The sequence below is a fragment of the Hippocampus bargibanti genome, linkage group LG10, assembly GCF_051943395.1.
Source record: "Hippocampus bargibanti isolate YZ-2025 linkage group LG10, ASM5194339v1, whole genome shotgun sequence".
Taxonomy (NCBI): Eukaryota; Metazoa; Chordata; class Actinopteri; order Syngnathiformes; family Syngnathidae; genus Hippocampus; species Hippocampus bargibanti.
In genome coordinates, this window is record NC_142743.1 from 3,609,999 (window position 1) to 3,635,709 (window position 25,711).

The following is a 25,711-nucleotide window of genomic DNA, read 5'->3' on the forward strand; positions in this document are numbered from 1 at the left end:
CTACTTAGCTATTTATTGGGCTGAATCGCGATCAAGCTAGCTAGTGAGATAACTAGCGATCAAGCTAGCTAGGTAGCAGGATAGCGAGCGATTGAGCTAGCTAGTCAGATAGCTATTGATAGACCTTGCTAGTGACACCACAACTGAACATGCCTGAAAACCCAAGCGGCCATTTTTAGCCACTGTCAGAAATTCATCCCGACCACCGGACAGGACGGCAAAAATTAGGAGTTGGCGTCTGAAAAAGATGCGCCACGCGGTGCGCGGTCACTTGCGTGAGCAAGTGACCCGATGTGAGGAGTCATTTCCATCGTGACCAAGAAAAACAAGCCTTCATCACACTCAGTAGTTGCCATGTATGCACACTTGGGAACTAATGTCTGTGTGGGTGCGGGTGCGGGTGCAGTAAAAGCGCATCCGGCGAGTCTTTTGGTCGGATGCGTTAATCCCAAATGATGGACGGCTTAACCCTGGTTTCTCTCTCTCTCTCTCTCTCACACACACACACACACACACACACACACACACACACACACACACACACACACACACACACACACACACACACACACACACACACACCAGATGTCCTCACAAAAAACTCTTGTGGAGCCACAGTCCTGCAAATGAGCGGCATAGGACAGGTCCTCCTCTGTTGGTGGCGAGACACAAAAACACAATCAGAGTAGAAGAAGAACAAGCTAGCTGAAGAAGAACAAGCTCGCTGCAGGTTCCTGCTCTGGTCCTGCTGATGCATCCGTGGACGAGAAGAGGTGGAGAAGAAGAAAGTTGGCGCTTCCTCCATCTTACCTCTGAGACATATAAGCAGAGAAGCGGTTTGGCGTTCCTCGACAGTGATCCATCGGAAAAGAGAAGCGCAGGAAGCGGTGTTGAGCTCACCGGGGTTGACTATGAGGTTGCGCAGCCAGAGTCCATTCCGGCTGTTGGCGCAGCAGATGTTCTTCCAAGCTTGGGGGATCATCTGATCCGCGTCGATCTGGTCTCGTGCTCTCCGGGGAAGTCTGTAGAATGTTTGCACTGGTTCTGATGCTACTGCCGTCGCTCGCCGGAGGTCAGGGGACGGCCGAGGCGAGGAACGTCAGCCATTGGTTGGACGTTAGCTCGCCCGAACCTTCGGGCGCCTCCCTGGACTCCCCGGGGGGCGCGACCTCGGAAGCTCCACCGCAGGACGACTGGTCGGCGGTGGAGAGCTTCCTGTACACGGGGGACCCGGCGGCGGCGGGGGCGGCGCGCTGCTCTCGGGCCTACGGCCTTCCCGGAGCGCCGGGCCCGCTCCCCGGCACCACGCGGGCCGCCCTGCGACCGACCTTGGACACTCTGGCCAACACGGCCAACTTCCTCAACATGATCTTCCAGGCCAGCGACCTGCGCGAGAGCTCCGTTCCCGAAGACATGGAGTGGTACCACGCCCTGGTCCGAGCCCTGCTGGAGGCCGGAGGGCCCATCCGTCGGGCGCTGCTCACCTTGGACTGCGATCCGACCGGCGACGTCCCCCAACTGGTGCTGCGGGCCAGCCGCGGCCCCCCGACGGGGGCGCCCAGCGTCCTCCTCCAGGACTTCTCCAAGACGTGGGGCCGCCTGCACCCGCCGGCGCCAGCCCCGGACGACGGCTGGTTCAGGCGCTTCAAGTTTCCCGACGCCACCCAGCCACCTGCTCTCACCAAAAGGGTCCTGCTCAACGACCTGAGCACTTTGGAGACCCCCAAATGGGGTCAGGGCGACAGCTACGTGAGCAACGGGAGCGGCGTCAGGCCCGGCCCCGCGCCGTACCTGGACTGCAAAGACGGGCGCTTCGTGCCCAGGTGGATGCTCACCTTGTCGGCCGCTTTTTATGGCCTCAAGCCCGACCTCAGCCCTGAGTTCAGGTCAGTACCAAATACAGTCATACCTCGGTTTACGAACCCCTTGGCTTACAAACGTTTCGGTTTACGAACGTAAAAATTCATGAAAATGTTACCTTTTTTTTCAGGGGAAAAAAACTTTATTTATTTTTTATTAATGACATGGCAAATGTGCTAACAAACAAAGTTAAAGAAACAATACTGCAAACACCACTGCAAACAAGGCAGAATAAAATCAAACACACTGGCTTCTGCTCTATTCTTCAAAATAAGAAAGACAAAAAAAAGAAAGAGTGTCAACAACTACCGATAACAATGTTCTTTTTTGTTTCATTCTGCAGTATGTACAGTTTTGCATTGTAAAATAAAAAATATATATATAAATTAAAAAAAAATGCTGACCACATTGTACTTCGCGGATTTCACCTCCATCCATCCATCCATCCATTTTCCGTACCGCTTATTCCTCATTAGGGTCGCGGGGGTTGCTGGAGCCTATCTCAGCTGTCTTCGGGCACGAGGCGGGGGACACCCTGAATTGGTTGCCAGCCAATCGCAGGGCACACAAAGACATACAACAGTCACTCTCACACTCACACCTAGGGACAATTTGGAGGGGTCAATCTGCCTGCGATGCATGTTTTTGGAGTGTGGGAAGAAACCGGAGGACCCGGAGAAAACCCACGTGGGTCCGGGGAGAACATGTAAACTCCACACAGGGAGGCCGGACCGGGACACGAACCGGCAACATCGGCACTGTGAAGCCGGTGTGCTAACCACTCGACTACCGGGCCGCCGCGGATTTCAATGTATGCGGAATGTATCTCCCGCAATAAATGAGGGTTCACTGTACACAGCACCACAATGAGTGATGTGTCGTTTGCGAACGAGCCCGTTCTCCTCACAAGAAAATGGCAGCAACTCATTTTCGTCCTCTATTCCCCGCCCCCAGTCTTCGGTTAAAGCCACATGAATGGTCAAGAACGCAGCAGTGGGGGGAGGTGTTTTAAACATTAAAGAGACAGGCAGACGACAGAGATAGTAAGAAAATGGATAGAACACAGTTAAATTTGGACTCGTTTGATAGTTCAAAGGCAGAGTGTAGACTGCAAGGTTAAAATATCCCATCAATCAGGCTCCACAAATAACACGCACAAGCCATCTGTACACTCGATGCTAAAAGCTATCAATCCAGCTAAACAGAACACAAATGATGAGGAAGAAGGTAAAATTATCGCAGAGAAAGCACCTACAAGGGATCATTCCTCAAGATGGTGAAAGAAGAAGGCTACGTTCCTCATCAAGTGTTTAATGCTGATGAAACCGGCCACTCCGACCATCACAAAGGTAAATGAAACGACTTTATTATACAGTGCAGTTTAGTTATTTAATTATAACACAATATCACATTTATTATACATAAAATAAGGTATATTTTGTGTAGATTTAAGGCTTAGAAAATTAGAAAATAGAAAATTATGTTTTATTGGCACCTGGGAACGGATTGTTCTCATTTTAATGGTTTCCTATGGGAAATTAATTTTTGGGATACACACTTTTCGCCTTACACTGTCTGGGAACCAATTTAGTTCGTAAGCCAAGGTATCACTGTACCAAATGGAACAGAGAGTAACGCAGGGATCTAGAAGGCCGCTCGTATTGTCAACCTGCGTTCGCTAGTTACATCTGACAAAGAACTGATATTTTTCGGTGACGTTTGTGTGTGACCACGCTCGTAGGGGTGTGATCCGCGTGGACGTGGACATCCAGGACATGGATGTGGACCAGTGCACCACAGAGGACGGATGGTTTGCTGACACGCACCAGTGCAACCGCACCAGCATGGAGGTAAACAAAGTCCTGTGACTGTCTTGCTACTGGTCCTTGACTACTGTGTACTCGTGGCAAATTGCTTCTCAGACTGCGGTGATACGTCTGCATATGCTCTCAGTCGTGGAGGAGTGGTCCATTGAGGAAAAGGTTTCTAGTTCTTAGTCCTCTGTACTATAAGAAGTACAGATGACGGCTGAAGAAACGAGGCTGTTTTAAGATTAGAAAACAAATCATCGGATCTTCGGAACTCTAAAAGGCGTCTCAGAGTAGTAGTTACTGTGCTCCCTCTTACGAGTACCAGTCAAGAGGCGAGTGGTGGCGTTCGGGAGCAACTGGAGACGCCTCACGGAGCGTTTGCCTAGTTCTAAAGTCAAGTGCAAGACAGTCATCCGGCCCAGATATGACAGAGGTACCAATGACTGTTTCCAAGTGCTCTTGAGACAACCACACCTCGACTGCCTCGTGCTAATAGGACACTTATCCGCAACAGTGTGTTCGAGCGACACACGAGATGGGAAGTGGTATTTTGGAGAGTCATTGGTGGTAGTCGTGGTTGAAACTACAGTGATACCTCATCTTACGACCATTTTGACTTACGACCATTTGGTCGGAACGGACCTTGGTCGTAAATCGGATGTTACCTGTACAGTGATACCTCAGTTTACGAACGAATTAGCTCACGAACTTTTCACCTCACGAACATTACATTCGTGAGCATATGGTCTTGGCTGGCGGACTAGTTTTCGGCGGTTGAACACCAAACCACACAGTTGAACAACACCACGGTGGCTGGCGGACGAGTTTTCTTTGAGTGCAGACGTGGTTTGTTATTGAGTGAAATACTTTTGCTATTATGGGACCGAAAAAGAACCCACCAGAGGCGAGTGTTAAACCGAAGAAGACACAAAAGAAAAGGACGGTCGAGCAGAAGGAGATCATCGAAAAACACAGAGGTCTGCGTTTGTGTGACGTAGCGTCCCAGTACCAGTATGCTAAGTCGACCATTGCTACCATCCTTAAGAACAAGGAAGCTATTAATGGTGTTTCTGTGTTGTCTAAGCAACGGTTTTAGGCAACAGAAGAGGTTGAAAAATTCCTGTTGATTTGGATTAACGACAATCAGCTAGCAAGGGACAGTGTGAATGAGGGTATTATCGCAGAGAAAGCATGGCAACTTCACTCAGATATCAAGAGGCAACTACATCAACGACCATCACAAAGGTCAATAAAACGACTTTGTTAGACAGTACCGTTTATTTATTAAATTACAATACAATATCACATTTATTATACATAAAATAATGTATATTTTGTGTCGTTTTCAGGCTTATTTAGTAGAAAATTATATTTTATGGGGACCTGGGAACGGATTATTCTCATTTTAATGGTTTCTTATGGGAAATTAATGTTTGGAAGACACACTTTTCGCCTTACACACACTTTCTTGGAACCAATTAAGTTTGTAAACTGAGGCATCACTGTATTTTGTGTCGTTTTAAGGCTTATTTAGTAGAAAATTATATTTTATCCGGACCTGGGAACGGATTATTCTCATTTTAATGGTTTTTTAATGGGAAATAAATGTTAGGAAGACAATTTTTTTGCCTTACATACACTTTCTGGCAACCAATTAAGTTAGTGAGCTGAGGTATCACTGTACTTGAATTTGAAAAGGGCCAAATGATTGGAACCTCGGTTGGATCCATTCAGAACTCCAGCGGTGAGTCTTTTGACGGCGATCTATTTAAAGATAGACGTTGCAGATGCAGATTGAGGGATTATGGTGCTAATCCAGCCCTCTGACACACTTTCTTTCCCTGGCAGAGGTCTGAAAGCAGGAGGAGGGAAAAAAAAACCCAATCCGAAAGCACCTTTCCAACCTGGGTGTGTTAGCCACAATAGCTGTAGATGCTCTACAGTTTGTTTTTACGGTTTCTATTTCGGTAGTACTGTCAATGCTAAACTGGTTGCAATTTGAGCAAGTTTAGCTTCTTGTTTCAAGCACCCAGCAAAGGCTTGCCTTGTAAAACACATCCGATTTTATTTTTGCTTCAAACTCAACAAACACGATAGCTAAATTTAGCTAACTAGTTTTGCGCAAACATAGTACAGCGCGTAAAACGGTGGCCTGTTGACGTAAAAAAAAACAGAGTTTAATTATATAATAATGTAATCCATGTTCAGTGAGGGTGGAGGTGGTAGTGGGGGGGTTTCAGGACTATACTATGTGTGTTCGCGGTTGAGCGAGGGGGGCGGATAAAACACTCAGCGCCGGTTTTATACATCCATTTAGCTTTTAACGTAGATTAACGCACAATTCCAAATAACACACGCGTTGGTGCGTGCGTGCGCGTCCAGCTACATCTGTGAGACGCCACCTCCGTCCTATCGAATGTTCCCTTTTTAGCGGAAGCTGCGCAACAAGTTGAGGAAGTGAGCCAGTCGTGCGTCACCGTGACCTAGAGGTATCTAGGTACAGTGAGACCTCAATTTACGAACTTAATTGGTTCCCAGACAGAGTGTGTAAGGTGAAAAGTGTGTATCTCGAAAAAAAAATTCCCATAGGAAACCATTAAAATGGGAATGATCCGTTCCCGGGTTTCCATAAAATATATGCTATGGTATTGTAATTAAAGAAATACACTGCATTGTATCATAAAGTCACTTTTTTTCCATATCATTGTCATTGATGACTTGACGGAATGGCGTTGGAGGTCGAAGGTCAAAGGGACTTGCTGTTTGGAAAGAGAGGCACATTACATGAGGACTGTAATTAAAGAAATAAACTGTGCTGTAAAATAAAGCTGTATTTACCTTTTTGATGGTCATTGATGGCTTATGGAAGGAGAGTCACCTTCCATAAGGACTGTTGGTAACTTAACCTCTGGTGTGGCTTCTCTTTGCTTCTTTGGAGACTCCTTCTCATTTTTGCTGATTAAAAACCTCTTAATTGACACCTGTTGCTTTCTGACTTGTAAGGTGTTACGAGGCTGAGGCATCACATTATCGTTCATCATGTTGATGATTGTCATAGCCACAGTCTTTTCTGGATGGAACTGTTGGGTAAAAGCCTGCGCATCATTCCACTTTGCCAACATTGCCTTCTCCTCCTCGCCCTCAGATGTTCTGGAACCATCCGTTACTGGCTTTAAAATCTTCAATAAGCGCCGAACTTCCAGGTTGGCGCATGGTGATATCGGCGTGAATTAGCCGTGCTTTCTCGCATAAAATAGCTTTACTCACGCTGTCGCCGGATAGCTGCTTTTCGTGAATCCAAATTAACAGAAGTTTTTCAACTTCTTCGAATGCCCGAGACCGTCGCTTTGAGAGCACGGAAACACCTTTTGCAACAGACGCACCTTTGATAGCTTCTTTGTTGCGAAGGATGGTAGCGATGGTGGACTTAGCATAGCCGCGCTCTGTCGCTAAATCACACAAACGCACACGTCGTTCGTGTTTTGCAATTATCTCCTTCTTGTCAGCGACGGGGATTTTATTTTGTGTCTTCTTGGGCTGAAAACGAGCCTGTGGTGGGTTTTTTCGGTGCCGTATTCGTAAAAGTATAAGCAAAAAGCTGCAAGGAGGCGATGGACGTGTGCATTCAATGAGAGGGTGTGTGCAAAGTAGCGTCGGCTGGAGCGCTGTTCGGTTGCCGAAGATCACTCCGCCAGAGCCGAAGGTCGTGTGCTTTCGTGTTCTTCCGCAGAAGATTATGTATTTATGTATACACACTTCCACCGAAGTGCGTGAGATGAAAATAGTTCTTATTATGAGGCTTAATATTCATAAATTTGACGTTCGTATGATGAAAAGTTCGTATTATAAGGCGTTCGTAAGTTGAGGTCTCACTGTATCTATTTAGCCCGCGATACCGCGAGAAACAAAACTAAGGCCTCGTCTATTGCGATTATGTTCATCTTGAACCCCCCCCCCCCCCCCCTCAAAAAAAGTGTAGCTTGTAGTTTCTCAGCTCTGTGAGTATAATTAGAATCAGGGACAGGAGGGAAAGGAGGGAGGGGCTGGCTGGTTAGCTATCTAGCTGGCTAGCTACTAGCTATCTATTGACTAGCTTGCTAGCTTTCTATCTATTTCTTCTTTATACATTTATAGTCCCTCTCATTCCCTCAGATCCTCTTCCTCCCTCCACGTCTGTGTGCCCCCCCCCCCCACCTGCCCGTCTCAGCACAATGGGGGACAGAGCTTTCAGCTGCTCTGCCCCCAAACTCTGAAACTCACTTCCTCCCAACATTGGTAACATCGATTCTCTCCCCACCTTGAAATACCACCTCAAAACCCGCCTGTTTAATATTGCGTTTTCTGTGTAGCTCTATCTCTTGTTTCTATTTATAATTGTATTTTATTTATTGTTATCTATTTGTGATTGTATTTTATTTATTATAGTACGTATGCTTCTTTGTGACTGGAAAGTGTCCTTGAGAGCTTTGAAAGGCACTTAAAATAAAATGTATTATTATTATTATTTGAGTTACTTCCTTCCAGGTTGAGCGAACGCTAGCGCGTGTGGCTGCCGCTGTTCACCCACAGAAAAACTGATCCTGTGACTGTAAAGTGACCTTGAGAGTTTTGAAAATGAAATGTATTATTATTATTATTATTATTATTATTATTATTATTATTATTATTATTATTATCGTCCATTTATTCATATTCATGTGTCACACCCCCCCCCCCATTGCTCCACCAGTGTGTGCCGATCAGCGGGCGAGGCTTCCGGCTGGGTCAGTACTGCTGCCGCTGCAAAGACGGATACTACAACCCGGACGCAGGTACGACGGGCTCAGCGAAAAATCACGCATGAGGGTGTCAGAGATATGACAGTCAGACACTGTAGATCACAGATGTCAAAGTCAAGGCCCGCGGGCCAAATCCGGCCCGCCACATCATTTTTTTCGGCCCGCGAAAGCAAATCAAACTTGTTAAATTCCATGATGATTGCTAAAATCTGAGCCAAAATGTCATATTTTTGGATGTCAACCACAATAAAAGTCATTATTCTTGACTTCACATTTGAAAACAAGTTATTCATTAATTTGCTGTGTGCTCTATATGTAATATTTGAAGGGATTTAAACATTCTAATGGGTTCCCCAAATTCATAACGGCCCTCGAGAGGAAACCATAACTACAATGTGGCCCGCGGCAAAAAATGACTTTGACACTCCTGCTGTAGATGAAGACTCGGAACTAGAAAGATTGTCTTATGGAGGGGAAACGCAGTCATTCATGACAAGCTATTTATTGAGAGTATATGCAAATTTAAGTGATACATTAGCAAAACAGTTTTCTTGATTAGAATACCACGCCCCTGGAACGTTCTGAGTCCCAATAGCCGTAAGCAATAAAACATCGTCTTTTCCATGAGCTGATAATTAGCTGAGCATGAGCTGTTATTTAGTTTTTTTTTTTTTTTTTTTGACTTCAAGACGGCTCCGCGAGAGTGGCTGCCTTTCCAGCAGCTCATGTATTTTGTTTTTCTACTTTCATTCCTTTCATCACTTTGCTGCTGTGAAATGTAAATTTCTCCACTGTGAGACTAATAAAGGCATATCCAATCCAATCCAATAAATTTGTAACCTGGCTAATGAGCTCTTCCTGTGCAGGATGTTCAAGTCGTAAACATACCTGTCAAACTGTACGTTTTTGCCTTACTAAGTACGTTCATTATGCATTTTAAGACGTGTACGACGTACAAGAAAATCTGTACGGAAAAACGCACATTTGTCAATTATGGGCACCATCCGGTATACACCGACTATCATGAAACGGCAAATCAATCAAGTCAAACGAGTTCGCCGCGGTAGCCTCTCTCGGTATCGTTTTTTTTTCGTTGTAAACGAAGCGAGCGGTTTGATGCTACTGTGCACATGCGTCTGCCGCCTGAGGATTTCCCATTGCATCATTCCGAACAAACGTGAACAAAGCGAAAGTCAGGACGATACGAGGGATTACTACAAGCTGCGAAGAAAGGTGTGGAATATTCATATTGTGTTGCTTGCAAAAAAAGATGTGAAAGTAATGTTAAGCAGATTCCTTACTTACAGACAGTGTATTGTCGGTGTTCAAATACCTGACATGTTTCGGCGACTACTTCCGCCTTCGTCAGAGTGTCACGGATGTTGCTGTGACGCGCCATTTTCAGCTGGTGTTGCTATATAGTAGTCGCCGAAACATGTCAGGTATTTGAACACCGACAATACACTGTCTGTAAGTAAGGAATCTGCTTAACATTAGTTATCAAGTAGACAGGATGAATTTAGTACAAAGATGTGAAAGTAGCTGCGTCCGGTTTATATGATTTAAAGACGCATTTTGATACAGAGTCACGCCAAAAATGTAGAAGTCTGGAAAACATGTACGATATAACATGTTGAACTACATAAATAAACACGTTTGAAAGAAAAAATATGATGTAAGATTATTTTGTATTTTGTAAGGGAAAATATGACAGTTTGTAAGGGAATGGAGCCGTGGGGATTGACAGGTATGCGTAAATAACTTCGGTGATAAAGGAGTATCCCAAGTCCGAAATTCTGTGCAAGGCCAGATCACCTCGATGAAGCTGACAGTTTAACTTGCTGTGTCTGTTGACCTGATTGACCATAGGTTGTCTGTGCTTCAATTGTGTACACATGTTGTCTAAGCATATAACAGCATGAAACTTTGAAATGTGATAACTTTGTATTCTGTCTCAGCTCTATCAGAGGGTTTCACACAGTTTGAAATTGGGGTTGAAAGGCCGCGAATAAGGGCCGGCGGGGTGAAGCAGTCCACAGATACCATCAAATCCCAGTTACAATATAGGTAACATCCGATTTACGACCAGCTTGACTGATGACCACCCCGACTAATGACCATGACAGTCGGTTCCAAGCTGCGACAGTTCCACATTCTAATGTTAGATAGGAATACAAACCTATTTCCACTGAACTTCTAAGTTGTGGTAGCTAGCTAGCTATTTACTATCTATTTGCTATCTAGCTGGCTGGATGGCTACCTAGCTAGCTGGCTAGCTATCTATTAGCTAGCTAGCTGTCTATCTATTTGCTATCTAGCTGGCTGGATGGCAACCTAGCTAGCTGGCTAGCTATCTATTAGCTAGCTAGCTGTCTATCTATTTGAGTTATTCCGGGTTGAGTGAATGCTGGCGCGTGTGGCTTCTGCTGCTCACCAACAGAAAAACCTATCATGTGACTGTAAAGTGACCTTGAGAGTTTTGAAAGATGTTTATAAATGAAATGTATTATTATTATAATTATTATAATTATTATAAGTATTATTATATGACCTACAGACCCTAGTTAAAAAAAAAATTCTACGCCTGGCATCGCAACGCGCTAGCAGGCCGGCAACTCGTAGGACACTTTTGGCCAGGCAGCTAGCATCTCACTCTCGCACATCAATCGACCGTGTGATGGCACCAGAGGGGGGAGTGTGCAAAGTCATTTCGCCTCAGTCTCTATTTAAAATTTGGAATGGATTTCGACTTAACGACCATTTCGACTTACGACCGTTTGGTCGGAACGGAACTCGGGCATAAGTCGGATGTTACCTGTACAGTGATACCTCGGCTTACGAACGCTTTAGCTGATGAATTTTTCACCTTACGAACATTAAATTCACAAGCATGTAGTCTTGGCTGACAAACTAGTTTTGGGCGGACGAACCAAACCACACGGTCGAACAGCGCCACGGTGTTTGGCGGACTAGTTTTCGGCGGATGAACAACAAACCACGCGGTTGAACAGCACCGCGGTGGCTGGAGGACTAGTTTTTGTCCCACCTTTTCTTTGGTGGTTTGTTATCGTGTGGAGTACCTTTGCTATTATGGGAGCGTGCCACGCACTTGAGGCTGAAAGGCAGGACTCGAGTGGCGAAGGTGGGAAGGTTTGGATCCGAAATACACGGCGAGACAGATTTCCAGGAGCAAAAGTCTTTACTGAGACACGCATGCAAAGTAACAAACAAGGGAAAGTAAGTGACGGCGACTAACTATAGCAGACCTGACGGCAAGGTAGTCGCGAGGGCAGCTTCCGGAATTCTCCGACAGAGACGGTAATGTGCGATCGGCATTTATAGTCAGAAGGCACAATCAGTGAATGACAATCAGCTGTGGGAGCCCAGGTGAGAGATGACGGGAGGGGCCGTCTCCAGGGAGCAGCGGAGGAGGTGACGGGAGGGGCGGGGCGCGCTCAGGACGGCGACGAGATGTGACAGAGCGAAAGAGACCCCACCATAGGCTAGTGTTAAGCCGAAGAGGACACAAAAGAAAATGGCAGTCCAGCAAGATGGAGATTATCGAAAAACACAACGAGGTGTGCGTTTGTGTGACTTAGCTGTCCAAGTACCATTACGCTAAGTCAACCATTACTACCATCTATTAACAACTACCATCACAAAGGTAAATAAAACCACTTGATTACACAGTAGAGTTTATTTCTTTCATTACAATACAATAGCACATTTATTATACATAAAACAAGGTCTATTTTGTGTAGTTTTAAGGCTTATTTATTAGAAAATGATTTTTTATGGGGACCTAGGAACGGATTATTCTCATTTTAATGATTTCTTATGGGAAATAAATGCTTGGAAGACAAACTTTCGCCTTACACACACTTTCTGGGAACCAATTAAGTTCGTGAGCCGAGGTATCACTGTATTTTGTGTAGTTTTAAGGCTTATTTAGTTGAAAAGTATGTTTTGTGGGGACCTGGGAACGGATTATTGTCATTTTAATGGTTTCTTATGGGAAACAATGTTTGGAAGACAAACTTTTCGCCTTACACACTTTCTGGGAACCAATTAAGTTCGTGAGTGGAGGTATCACGGTAGATACAGTTGGAGGTAATGCCTCAAACTACTTTTCGGTCCGAATACCGGGCCATGCTTTCCGGCCTCAGTTAGGGTTTTAAAATGGATTCGGGTTTGAGGCTGGCGTTTGCCCGTACGGTCCGAGGAGTCTTCATCTCCCGTCAATCAAGCTGGGCTGTTGTTTTTTTCCCCCCGTTTGTTTTGGTTCCTCCCAGATGGCAGCGATGACGGCGACAACGGCGCCTGTTTCCCATCCTTGCCGGTGTGCGTGCCCTGCTGGCCAGGTTGCGGGCAATGCCGGGACGGCGCCCCCTGCCGGGTGCAGGAGGACGGGCCACTGAGGGCCACCATCATGGCCGCCCAGGGTACCTTCATGGCACTGGTCTTTGTCAGCATGCTGGCTGCCTACCGACATCGCAGGAGCAGGGTAATTACACACCGAAAATGGTTTCTTATGGGAAATAAATGTTTGGAAGACAAACTTTTCGCCTTACACACACTTTCTGGGAACCAATTAGCTAGCTGTCTAGCTATTAGCTGTCTAGCTGGCTGTAGGCTGTCTAGCTGTTGGCTATCTGGCTATTAGCTATCCATTAGCTAGCTGGTTGGCTGTTAGCTGGCTAGCTGTTGGCTATTAGCTATTTATTAGCTATCCATTAGCTAGCTGGCTAGCTATTAGCTGTCTAGCTGGCTGGCTCTAAGCCAGGGGTCGGGAAACTTTTTGACTAAGAGAGCCATAAAAGTAAAATATTTAGAAATGTTTTTCAGTGAGAGCACATACAAACGCTGTCCACTGTTTTTGTCCTCAATTCCCCGCCCCTAGTCTTCGGTTAAAGCCACGTGATTGGTCAAGAACGCAGCAGTTGGGGATGGGGTTACAGACAGAGAGTGAGGCCGTTCTCCAAAAAACAAAATGGCGTCTTCGGTTAAAGCCACGTGATTGGTCAAGAACCCAGCAGTGGGGGGTTAAAGAGACAGGCAGACAGAGAGAGTGTAAGAAAACACACACGAAAGGGAGGTGACAGAGCTTGAAACAAAAAAACAAAAGTGTGAGAATAGTGAGAAAATGGATAGACAACAGTTAAAATATCCCATCAATCAGGCTCCACAAATAACCCGCACCAGTCATCTGTACACTTGATGCAAAAAGCTGTCAACCCAGCTAAACAGATCACAATTGATGAAGAACTAGATGCAATTATCACAGAGAAAGCATCTACAAGGGATGATTCCTCAAGATGGTGAAAGAAGCCAACGTTCCTCATCAAGTGTTTATTGCTGAGGAAACAGGACACTCCATTCCATCAAGCCATTCACAACCATCACAAAGGTAAATAATACGACTTTATTGTACAGTACAGTTTATTTCTTTAATTATAATACAATAGCACATTTATTATACATAAAATAAGGTATATTTTGTGTAGATTTAAGGCTTAGATTAGGTTTAAATTAGAAAGTAGAAAATTATGTTTTATAGGGACCGGGGAACTGATTATTGTCATTTTAATGGTTTCCTATGGGAAATTAATTTTGGGATACACACTTTTCGTCTTAAATACTCTGTCTGGGAACCAATTAAGTTCGTAAGCCAAGGTCCCACTGTATTAATATTATTCTGGGGTGAAGCCGACGCCCGTTTTCCAACAAGGTTTTGGCGTTAAAACTGGTTGAAAACACAGGCGGTGAACCCCCACACAGTGGTGGGGCACACACTACTTTCCTGCTCTACTGACCCAAGTCGGTTCATTGAAACCAAAATGCTGCAATGGTTCACATCAACATAGTTCCTTGGCATCAAGAACCACACGACTTTTGACCACTGAGCAGGTTCTGGTGGAAGCCAAGTTCCCTACCGCTGTAATAAATGAAGGTCCTCAAGTCTCTTCAACAGCCTTGCTAGCAAAGGCTCAGGTTGCAAATGGCGGACGACGGGACGTCAACCATTCGGTTGTCAAAGGACAACCGGCACCATTTTTTTTCCTAACATCAGAAAAACGTTTTATAGCATCTAAAAAACCTAAAACATGCAGGCTGATATTTTTAGTCAAACGCAAAACACCAATAAAAAATGATTTAAAGTTGCCAAATCTGCCACTTTTGAGCTCAAAACTGGAGAGATTCAGAAAGTCCCGTCCCCATGTTCGTGATGTCATATTGGGAACCTTCTGGGCAAATCCACATACATAAAATAAGGTCTATTTTGTGTAGTTTTCAGTCTTATTTAGTCAAACATTGTTTTATGGGCAACTGGGAACAGATTATCCTCATTCTAATGGTTTCTTATGGGAAATTAATGTTTGGAAGACACACTTTTCGCCTTACACACACTTTCTGGGAAGCAATTAAATTCGTAAACTGAGGTATCACTGTATTTTGTGTAGTTTTAAGGATTATTTAGTCAAAAAGTATGTTTTATGGGGACCTGGCAACGGATTATTCTCATTTTAATGATTTCTTATGGGAAATAATGTTTGGAAGACACACCTTTCACCTTACACACAATTTCTGGGAACCGATTAAGTTGATAAGCTGAGGTATCACTGTATATGCGGTGGAAAATTTGTAAAATGTGGTCAGTAGAAGTCATTTGAAGTGATTTTACAAATTACGGATGCGACTTATCGGAAGGTGTCTGTTGTCCTTTAAAGGACAATTGACAACATTTATTTGTTTCCTAATTGACATCAGAAAAACGTTTTATAGCATCTAAAATACCCAAAACACACCGGCTGATATTTTTAGTCAAACGCAAAACACCAATAAAAATGATTTAAAGTTGCCCAAAACTGCCACTAATGAGCTCAAAACTGGAGATTCAGAAAGTCCTGCCCCCATGTTCATGATGTCACATTGGGAACCTTCTGGGCGAATCCAAATACATAAAATAAAGTATATTTTGTGTAGTTTTAAGGCTTTAGTAGAAAATTGTTTTATGGGGACTTGGGAACAGATTATTCTCATTTTAATGGTTTCTTATGGGAAATTAATGTTTGGAAGACATACTTTTTGCCTTACACACACTTTCTGGGAAACAATTACATTCATAAGCCGAGGTATCACTGTATTTTGTGTAGTTTTAAGGATTATTTAGTAAGAAATGATGTTTTATGGGGACCTGAGAATGGATTATTTTCATTTTAATGGTTTCTTATGGGAAATGAATGTTTGGAAGACACTTTTCGCCTTACTCACACTTTCTGGAAACTAATTAAGTTTGTAAACCAAAGTATCACTGTATATGCTGTGGAATCTTTGTAAAATGTGGTCATTAGAAGTCATTTGAAGTGATTTTACAAATTATGGACACAACTTGTCGGAAGGTGTCTGTTGTCCTTTAAAGGACAATTGACAACATTTGTTTCCTAATTGACATCAGAAAAACGTTTTATAGCATCTAAAATACCCAAAACACACCGGCTGATATTTTTAGTCAAACGCAAAACACCAATAAAAATGATTTAAAGTTGCCCAAAACTGCCACTAATGAGCTCAAAACTGGAGATTCAGAAAGTCCCGCCCCCATGTTCATGATGTCACATTGGGAACCTTCTGGGCGAATCCACATACATAAAATAAAGTATATTTTGTGTAGTTTTAAGGCTTTAGTAGAAATTTATGTTTTATGGGGACTTGGGAACAGATTATTCTCATTTTAATGGATTCTTATGGGAAATTAATGTTTGGACGACATACTTTTTGCCTTACACACACTTTCTGGGAAACAATTACATTCGTAAGCCGAGGTATCACTCTATTTTGTGTATTTTTAAGGATTATTTAGTAAGAAATAATGTTTTATGGGTACCTGAGAACGGATTATTCTCATTTTAATGGTTTCTTATGGGAAATGAATGTTTGGAAGACACTTTTCGCCTTACTCACACTTTCTGGAAACTAATTAAGTTCGTAAACCAAGGTATCACTGTATATGCTGTGGAATCTTTGTAAAATGTGGTCATTAGAAGTCATTTGAAGTGATTTTACAAATTATGGACACAACTTGTCGGGAGGTGTCGGTTGTCCTTTAAAGGACAATTGACAACATTTATTTGTTTTTTAACTGACATCAGAAAAACGTTTTATAGCATCTAAAATACCCAAAACACACCGGCTGATATTTTTAGTCAAACGCAAAACACCAATAAAAATGATTTAAAGTTGCCCAAAACTGCCACTAATGAGCTCAAAACTGGAGAGATTCAGAAAGTCCCGCCCCCATGTTCATGATGTCACATTGGGAACCTTCTGGGCGAATCCACATACATAAAATAAAGTATATTTTGTGTCGTTTTAAGGTTTTAGTCGAAAATTATGTTTTATGGGGACTTGGGAACAGATTATTCTCATTTTAATGGTTTCTTATGGGAAATTAATGTTTGGAAGACATACTTTTTGCCTTACACACACTTTCTGGGAAACAATTACATTCGTAAGACGAGGTATCACTGTATTTTGTGTAGTTTTAAGGCTTATTTAGTAAGAAATGATGTTGTATGGGGACCTGAGAACGGATTATTCTCATTTTAATGGTTTCTTATGCGAAATGATTGTTTGGAAGACACTTTTCGCCTTACTCACACTTTCTGGAAACTAATTAAGTTTGTAAACCAAGGTATCACTGTATATGCTGTGGAATCTTTGTAAAATGTGGTCATTAGAAGTCATTTGAAGTGATTTTACAAATTATGGACACAACTTGTCGGGAGGTGTCGGTTGTCCTTTAAGGTGTGCTTTCCGTCTTTCTCAGAGGATCCGCGCGTCGGGTTTACTGTTGCTGGAGGTCATCCTCTTCGGCTCGCTGCTCCTCTACTTCCCGGTAAGAAACCACGAACTACAGAAACCAAAATGCAGATTTCGGCAAGGATCTGGCTGGGTTTTGAAAGTCGGGACTCTAAATTATTAATCTCGCGTGGCTGGAAGGTAATTGTTGGATGGTTTAGCGCAGGAGTCTCCAAAGTCGGTCCTCGAGGACCGCTGTCCTGCCTGTTTTCCAGCTCTCCGAGGAGCAACGCACCTGATTCAAATCATCAGGACCATTTTGATGCTGCTTCAGAACTGGCTGATGAGCTGATCATTTGAATCAGGTGTGTTGCTCCTCAGAGAGCTGGAAAACAGGCAGGACAGCAGCCCTCGAGGACCGACTTTGGAGACCCCCTGGTTTAGCGGATCAATTTTGACAGCTCCTGCCCCGCAGGTCTTCATTTTGTACTTCAAGCCGAGCACCTTCCGGTGCATCTTGCTCCGCTGGGTCCGCATGTTGGGTTTCTCCATTGTCTACGGGACCCTCACTCTCAAAATGTACAGGTTAGATCAACGGTGGTGTGTGTGTGTATGTGTCCCGGAGCAATTCTGAACTCCCTTGAAGGTTTCGGACCTCGGGTTTAGAGTTTCATGGGAGACTTGTGGTTGGGTTTGGCGTCTCCTTTGGACGAGAAAGCCATCAACCGCCGAGTGCAATCTCCCATCCACCCACCCTCCCCCGCAGGGTTCTGAAGGCGTTCCTGTCACGCACAGCCCACCGGGTTCCCTACATGTCCAGCGTAAACCTGCTGAGGATTTTGGGCATCATGTTGATGGCGGCAAGCTGGTTCCTGTGCGCCTGGACTGTAGGGGTCCTCCAGAACCGAGACAGGAACATTCCCGTCATCGTCAGCACGGCCACAAAGCGGGGTCAAGGTTTCGACCTTTGCTACTTGGACCGCTGGGACTACATGATGGCCATTGGTGAGGATGTGGATTTTAGCCACTAGCAGATCCACACGTGGTTACCCTCAGTGGTCCTTTAACAAATAAATGTCAAAAGAAAAGAATTCCAAAAATTCTGAAGATACTAAAAGGAGGGGAGAAGCAGTACCTTACATCGCAGGGGCTTCTGAAAAACTATGAGTCCATTGGCAACACAAAATTCATACTTATTCCAAACCGATAAACACTTTAAAGATAAGTGAATGCAAAAGATAGGCTGCCAAATGAAAAACAAAGTAATGTCGTTTATTCAATACATTGTAAGAATGAAAATTGTAAAGAGCAATAAATTGGGGAGACTAAACAAATTCCCCAAAAAAAGACTATCAACGTCGCAGGGATAATACTAGTGGGCCTCAATCGGCAGTACATATGCACCTATAAGCTAGCAACCACTCATTTGACGACAATGAGGTTAAAATCAAAAGAAAATAGATGGTTCGAAAGGGGAGTAAGAGAAGCTATTTTCATAAAACAGCAAAACCCTTCACTAAATCGCCATGGTGCGGTGAGTTTTAATTTGGATCGTTCTTACAACAGACTTCTTAGACCACATAAGCTTAGTTATGCCGATGAGGTGATACCAGGGCAAATGGGGCAATCAGGCCAGTCGTCGACCCCATAATCAGGCAGGACAATAGAAGTAATCAGTCAGGACAATAGAAGTAACCAGTGTAGCCTCAGGGAATAGTCCTCTGCTCCCCTCAACCTGAGAGCAGGGACCTACCATAGCAGAGGCTGGCACCGCCACGTCTGGACAGTAAGGATACAACTACCAGCAATTTTTAGTTCGCTGACGAAGCCTCTTGGATAAGAAGTGAAAACGTCTGATACCTTCAAAGAAGTACAGAAACATTCTCATCGATGGACCACTCCTGTAAAATTGGGAGCTTACACAGACGAGATCCACACATAGTTCACTGGAAGGGCTTTAACGGTCTCCTAACCTTCATGAGCTTCCACCGTTCCTCATCTTGAAAGCCTTACCCTGGATTGAACGCCTGAATGTCACTGACGTAAGTGCGCTCCCAACAGCCGAGCTTCTGTTCCTGTGCTGGGGCAGTTCCCTGTGGGCCGCCGTCCGGCCGGTTCCCTCAGCCTTCCACGAGCCTCGCTACATGGGCATCGCCATCCACAACGAGCTGCTCCTCTCCACCTTGTTCCATCTGTGCCGGTAAAGCGCCGTTCCTCGGATGAAGCGGGCGGAGAACCCGTTTTGGAATTCACCCGGTCTGCCGTCTACAGGTTTACGTTTCCTTCTCTGCATCCCGACTGGATGCTGCTGCTCTCCTTCGGGCACACCCACGTGACCGTCACTGTGACACTCGGCCTGATCTTCATCCCGAAGGTAAAGAGCCCCCTTGGAGGACATTTGATGGCTTGAAGTTCTCTCATGTTTGCCTCCACCGTCCGATTAGTTTTTGCACACGAGCAAAGCAGGCAGGGAGGAGATCGCCGCCGAGGTGTACGAGGACGAGGTGGACCTGCGGCGTTCGTACCTCAACAGCAGCTTTCGCTCGGTGTGGAGCGAGCGGAGTGTGGACCCTGATGACTTTCGGGTAAATTGAGAACAAAGTTGTGGTTTTGCGACACGACACAAAAGGCAATCTAAATGGTCTGAGTTCAACGAAACCGCTCCAAATATCCAAGTGTGCAGAGCAAAAATGTCATTACAGTGATACCTCGGCTTACGTACGCTTTAGCTCATGAACATTAAATTTCGCGAGCATATAGTTTTGGTTAACGAACTATTTTTCGGCACATGAACCAAACCACATGGCGCCACCGTGGCTGGCAGACAAGTTTTCGGCGGGTGAACACCAAACCACACAGTAGAACAGCGCCACGGTGGCTGACGGACTACTTTTCGTCACCTCCTTTCTTTGAGTGCAGACGTGGTTTGTTATCGAGTGGAGTACTTTTGCTATTATGGGAGCGAAAAAGACCCCACCACAGGCTAGTGTTAGGCCGAAGAGGACACAAAAGATAATGACGGTCGAGCAGAAGGAGATCATGGAAAAACACCAACGAGGTGTGCGTTTGTGTGACTTAGCGTCCCAGTACCAGTACGCTAAGTCGACCATTGCTACGCGTGGCTAAGGGTGTTTCTGTGTTGTCGAAGCAACGGTCTCAGGCAATGGAAGAGGTCGAAAAACTTCTGTTGATTTGGATTAACAAACAAAAAGCAGCGAGTAGGGAACAGTGTGAGTGAGGGTATTATCGGCCAGAAAGCACGGCAACTTCACTCGGATATCATCAAGAGGCAACAACATCAATGACCATCACAAAGGTCAATAAAACCATTTGATTATACAGTACAGTTTATTTCATTACATATCTTATTACATAAAATAAGATATATTTTGTGTAGTTTTAAATCTTATTGAGCAGAAAATTGTTTTATGGGGACCTGGGAACGTATTATTCTCATTTGAATGGTTTCCTATGGGAAATAAATGTTTGACAGACAAACGTTTCACCTTACACACACTTTCTGGGAACCAATGAAGTTGGTAAACTGATGTATCACTGTATCTCATTCCTTTCATAACTTTGCTGCTGTGAAATGTAAATTTCTCCACTGCGAGACAAATAAAGGCAAATCCAATCCAATCTCATTGATGAACAGGACTCCCCCACCCAATGTTGCCCTTGGCCATCTTACTTTTCTTCTCATCCATATTTTCCTTCCCACTCTCCCTTTCTCATCCTGACCAGGACGAGCTCAAGAGATTATACGCCCAGTTGGAAGTCAACAAAGCCAAAAAGATGATGTCCAACAACCCTCATCTGTCAAAGAAGCCAAGTTCTCGATGCGCTTTGGGTCGATCGATTATCAAGCGTCTGGCCGAGATCCCACTGAGCCGGCGGTGCAGTCGCGAGGGATCATTCCGGAGCAGGAATCACTCCGGGTCTTTCAGGAGAACCCCAGAAAACCTCAGTGTCAGGGGTTCCACAAAGTCCAGATCACCATCGTTACGCATGTCCCATCAGTATTTCATGCGGGAGAGAGACTCTTCCTTGCGAGATTCCTCAAGGGTCCAGGTCTTGAAAAGATCTTCCCAACGATCAGAGACGGACTCTTTTGAGATGCGTCCGGCGGTCTGCAAATCGGTTAGCGCCCAAAATCTGACTATCGACACCAATTTCTTGCACCTTCCAGATCACACCAGGCTTCACAAGTCGTGGAGTCTCACGTCCACTCACTCCCTGCAAAACAACGGATCCAGCCTCTCCATTGGCGAGCAGACCAGGAGTGCGCTACAGTCGGGGTCTTTTGACAAAGCTGAGGTTTGTCCTTGGGAGGTAGAGCAGGAACAATCGGGCGAAAAGAGCCAGAAGCGGGTCACCTATGCCAACTCCCAAGAGGACGAACTGCAAAGTCCGTCCTCGCCGGTCGCTCTCGTCTGTCCCTGGGAACATTTCCCGCCTGCGGAGAACTACCAGTCGCTCGACAAAGGGGACGGCGAGTGCCCTGAACCGCCAGTCTCAGCAAGTGCACCGGGATCTCCGAGACCCAAAGCCAGCAAAGACCAGCGAGTATTTTCCTTCCGGAACTCAACTACCAAGTGGCTGTCTGTCAAATCCGCCCTGGCATCGGTGGAAGCGTCCGGCAAACGAAGCAAGGATGAAAGCTTCCATCGAGAGGGCGAGCAAAAAAGCCAAGAAAGGGGCTCCGCGCCATCCAGGTCGGCAACGTCCGGTCGGCGTCCGAGCATGGAGAAGAGGACACTGCAGAAGAGAAGCATGACTACCGCAGATGGGAAACCGTGCCTGGTGAAGCAGAACGCCATCAGACTGTCCTCCGGGGATTCATCTGACAGGAGTCCCAGAAGGTTGGTGATTGTCAGGTCGGCCGTCTATCCGGTAGATGGAGACAATGCGCCAAAAGACGGCACACACGAAAACCTATACATGTCCGGGCAGAGCAGTAAACGAAGCAGCATAAGCTCCTGTAGCTCGAGAACGCCGTCAACTCACCGAAGAGGAAGTAAACGAATGCCAGCGCCGGTATTGAAAATCGCCTCGAACGCAGATCCACGCGAAGGACTCGTAGAGGGGACAAAGAAGCAGCAAAGCCTGAAGCCAGACGTTTGCCCGTGGGAAACGGAAGCATCTCAACAGCAAGAGACGGTGACGAGGCAGGACAGCGGCCGGGCGGATGTGTGTCCCTGGGAGTCCCAAGATTTCCCGGAACGTTCCTACACCAGAGCGCCAAAGACGCAACTGTCTCTCAAGAGATCCACGGACGTTTGTCCCTGGGAGGCGGCGGAAACTCCCGTACCTGTCATCAAGCAAGATAGCAAGTATGCCGACGTTTGCCCTTGGGAAACAGAGACTAGGTATGAGGACCCAAATCCTGTGCAGACAAAGGGATCCCTCAAAGTACCCTGGCGGCACGAAGCGTCCAAGGCTGACGTCTTCCCCGGGGCGTCAAAAGACCAACTACCTGAATCTCCTGCTCTTCATCCGGTGTGGAGAATGGCCAAGACAGAAGAAAGTTTTGAGTGGGACTTCCCAAACCTGCCAAAAATGGAGAATATTTGTCTTCTGGAGGGCGGAGAAGCAGAACAAAGGGTCTCCCCTTTGCAAATTACAACCGAGGCCGATATCTGTCCCAGGGATGCTGGCCAACAGGAAAAACTGAAGGCCCCACAAAGAAACATCTTGCCCCAGGATTCCCAAAGAGAGGCACCAAGCATTAGAGGAAATATTTGCCCCTGGGAGACTGAAACCACAGAGTCCGCCAAAACAGAGCTCTCGAATTGGCCCCAAAACACCAGTCAAGATAGCGGCCGTTCAAAAGTCTGTCCGTGGGAAAGTGAGGACATTGCTATGGTCAAAACGGGGGCATTGCAAGGAGCTAGAGTAGAGACCTGGAATGTCACCCAGAGGCGGGACGGCGCTCATGGAGAGGTTTGTCCTTGGGAAACAAAAGAACCAAAGAGCCTGAAGAACCAGGACAGTTCTCGAGAAAGCGTTTGTCCGTGGGAGACGGAACAAGAACATTCTGCAATAAGGAAAGACAATGCAAGCGGAGATGTTTGTCCATGGGAGACCAAGGAGCTGAGTGTCCTGAGAAAGCAAGACAGTTCTCGGGAAAACGTTTGTCCGTGGGAGACAGAAGAACCGAAGGCCTTGAAAAAACAGGACTCCTCTCGTGAAAACCTTTGTCCATGGGAAACGGAGGAACCAAAAGCTCTGAGAAATCAGGACAGTTGTGGCAAAAACACCGGTCCACGGGAGACTAGAGAACCAGATGTCCTGAAGAAGCAGGAGAGTTCTCAACAAAGTTTTTGTCCAAGCAGGATGAAGGCTCTGAAAACCGAGGACAGCTCTCGACAAAGTGTTTGTCCATGGGAAACCAATGACCAAATGTCTGCAAATGGGCAAGATTTCACAAGTGGAGATGTTTGTCCGTGGGACACCAAGGAGCCGAGTGTCATGAGAAAGCAAGACAGTTCACGGGAAAATGTTTGTCCGTGGGAGACAGAAGAACCAAAGGCCTTGAAAAAACAGGACTCCTCTCGTGAAGACCTTTGTCCTTGGGAAACAGAGAAACCAAAGGCTCTGAGAAAGCAGGACAGTTGTGGCAAAAACAACAGTCCACGCAAGACTAGAGAACCAGAGGTCTTGAAGAAGCAGGAGAGTTCTCGACAAAGTGTTTGCCCATGGGAAAACGACGACCAAATGTCTGCAAAGGAGCACGATTCCACAAGAGGAGATATTTGTCCGTGGGAAATGGACGACCACAAGGATTCGCAAGAGAGAGAGAGCCTTGAAACTGGCGTGGCGGGAAAACCGGCTCAAGTTCTCAAGAAGCAGGACAGCTCTCTGGCGAGCGTCTGCCCGTGGGAAACTGAAGAGACCGCAGTTCTCGAAAATCAAGAAAGCTCACGCCCCCACGTTTGCCCATGGGAAGCAGGGGCACCAAGCGGGATCCTAGACCAGAGCGATCAGGGTACCCCGGGTTGTCCAGGTGAGATGCCGCACCGGCAACCGTCGAGCTCCTCTGATGACCGGGCTGTAGAGGTGCCGTCGGACGAAGCGAAAGCCAGCTTGGCGCTGGGCCGCCGTGACGCCTTGTGTCCCTGGGAGATGGCCCCAAGTGGCTCGGGATCCTTCACCGACAACAATTCGGATGTTTTTACATGGGACCCTGAGAACATCCCAGAGGAGGACGAAGAAGACGATGCCGAATGCGCAGCAGAGGCGCTCATATTCCCTCCCGACTTGTGACCCAAAACCGCCACGGCGAGATGACCGCTATAACTATTTGGTTTTTCGCGACACCATTGACCCTGTGCAACCCCACCTTCACCATCCTTCTTTCAACTCCCATCGGTCCTCGGTTCACGTCCCACTGTGGTTATGTATGCTCCACCGTGTCGTGCAGTGCAACCGCAATAGGATTTATCCTCACGAAGAATCCATTTGAGAAGAAAAAAATTATACAGTGATACCTTGGCTTACGAACGCTTTAAGTCACGAACTTTTCGCCTCACGAACATTAAATTCACGAGCATATAATCTTGTCAGACGAACTAGTTTTCGGCGGACGAACCAAACCACACGGAGCGCCACGGTAGCTGGCGGTCTAGTTTTCGGGGGAAAAACACCAAACCACACGGTCAAACTGCACCACGGTGGCTGGCGGACTAGTTTTCGTCACCCCCTTTCTTTGCGGACGTGGTTTGTTATCGAATGGAGTACTTTTGCTATTGTGGGACCGAAAAAGACCCCACCACAGGCTAGCGTTAAGCCGAAGAGGACACAAAAGTAAAACTTCTGTTGATTTGGATTAATGAAAAGCGGCTAGCAGGGGACAGTGTGAGTGAGGGTATTATCATCCAGAAAGCACGGCAACTTCACTCGGATATCATCAAGAGGCAACCTGGAAGTTCGTCATCCATTGACAACTACCATCACAAAGGTCAATAAAACGCATTTATGAAACAGTATAGTCTATTTCTTTCATTACAATACCATAGCACATTTATTGTACATAAAATAAGGTACATTTTGTGTAGTTTCAAGGCTTATTGCGTATAAAATGATGTTTTATGGGGACCTGGGAATGGATTATTCTCATTTGAATGGTTTCTTATGGTAAATAAATGTTTGGCAGACAAACTTTTCGCCTTACACACACTTTCTGGGAACCAATTAAGTTTGTAAACTTCTGTTGATTTGGATAAACAAAATACAGTAAAGTCTCGTTATATCGATATCGGATATATCGATAGTCCCGGTTATATCGATACTATTTCTATGCACGCACGGAGAAAATTACATGCAAACAGGGTCGGATATATCGATAGTCCCGGTTATATCGATATTTTTTCGGACTCCCTTGAATATCGATATAACGAGACTTTACTGTATATATTTCGTAGAAAATGATGTTTTATGGGGACGAGGGAACGGATTAGTCTC

General features: G+C 45.6%; 1 protein-coding gene across 1 annotated transcript; it reads left to right on the forward strand.

The window, feature by feature from the left end:
- Positions 1 to 673: 673 nt before the first annotated feature.
- gpr179 (G protein-coupled receptor 179) lies at positions 674 to 25,677 on the forward strand. The gene is made up of 11 exons (XM_089005753.1): positions 674 to 1,886; positions 3,602 to 3,710; positions 8,401 to 8,482; positions 12,742 to 12,953; positions 17,277 to 17,345; positions 17,724 to 17,833; positions 18,015 to 18,253; positions 19,310 to 19,448; positions 19,520 to 19,622; positions 19,693 to 19,833; positions 20,993 to 25,677. Exons 1-11 carry the CDS (start codon positions 1,030 to 1,032, stop codon positions 24,512 to 24,514), a joined length of 5,583 nt encoding a protein of 1,860 aa, XP_088861879.1. The 5' UTR covers positions 674 to 1,029; the 3' UTR covers positions 24,515 to 25,677.
- The last annotated feature ends 34 nt before the right edge of the window (positions 25,678 to 25,711 follow it).

Coding starts and splice junctions, on each gene's coding strand:
- gpr179 (XM_089005753.1), top strand. CDS start 1,030: ATGTTTGCACTGGTTCTGATGCTACTGCCGTCGCTCGCCGGAGGTCAG. Junction 12,954..17,276: donor ACCGACATCGCAGGAGCAGG/GTAATTACACAC, acceptor CGTCTTTCTCAG/AGGATCCGCGCGTCGGGTTT. Junction 19,449..19,519: donor ACCTTGTTCCATCTGTGCCG/GTAAAGCGCCGT, acceptor TGCCGTCTACAG/GTTTACGTTTCCTTCTCTGC.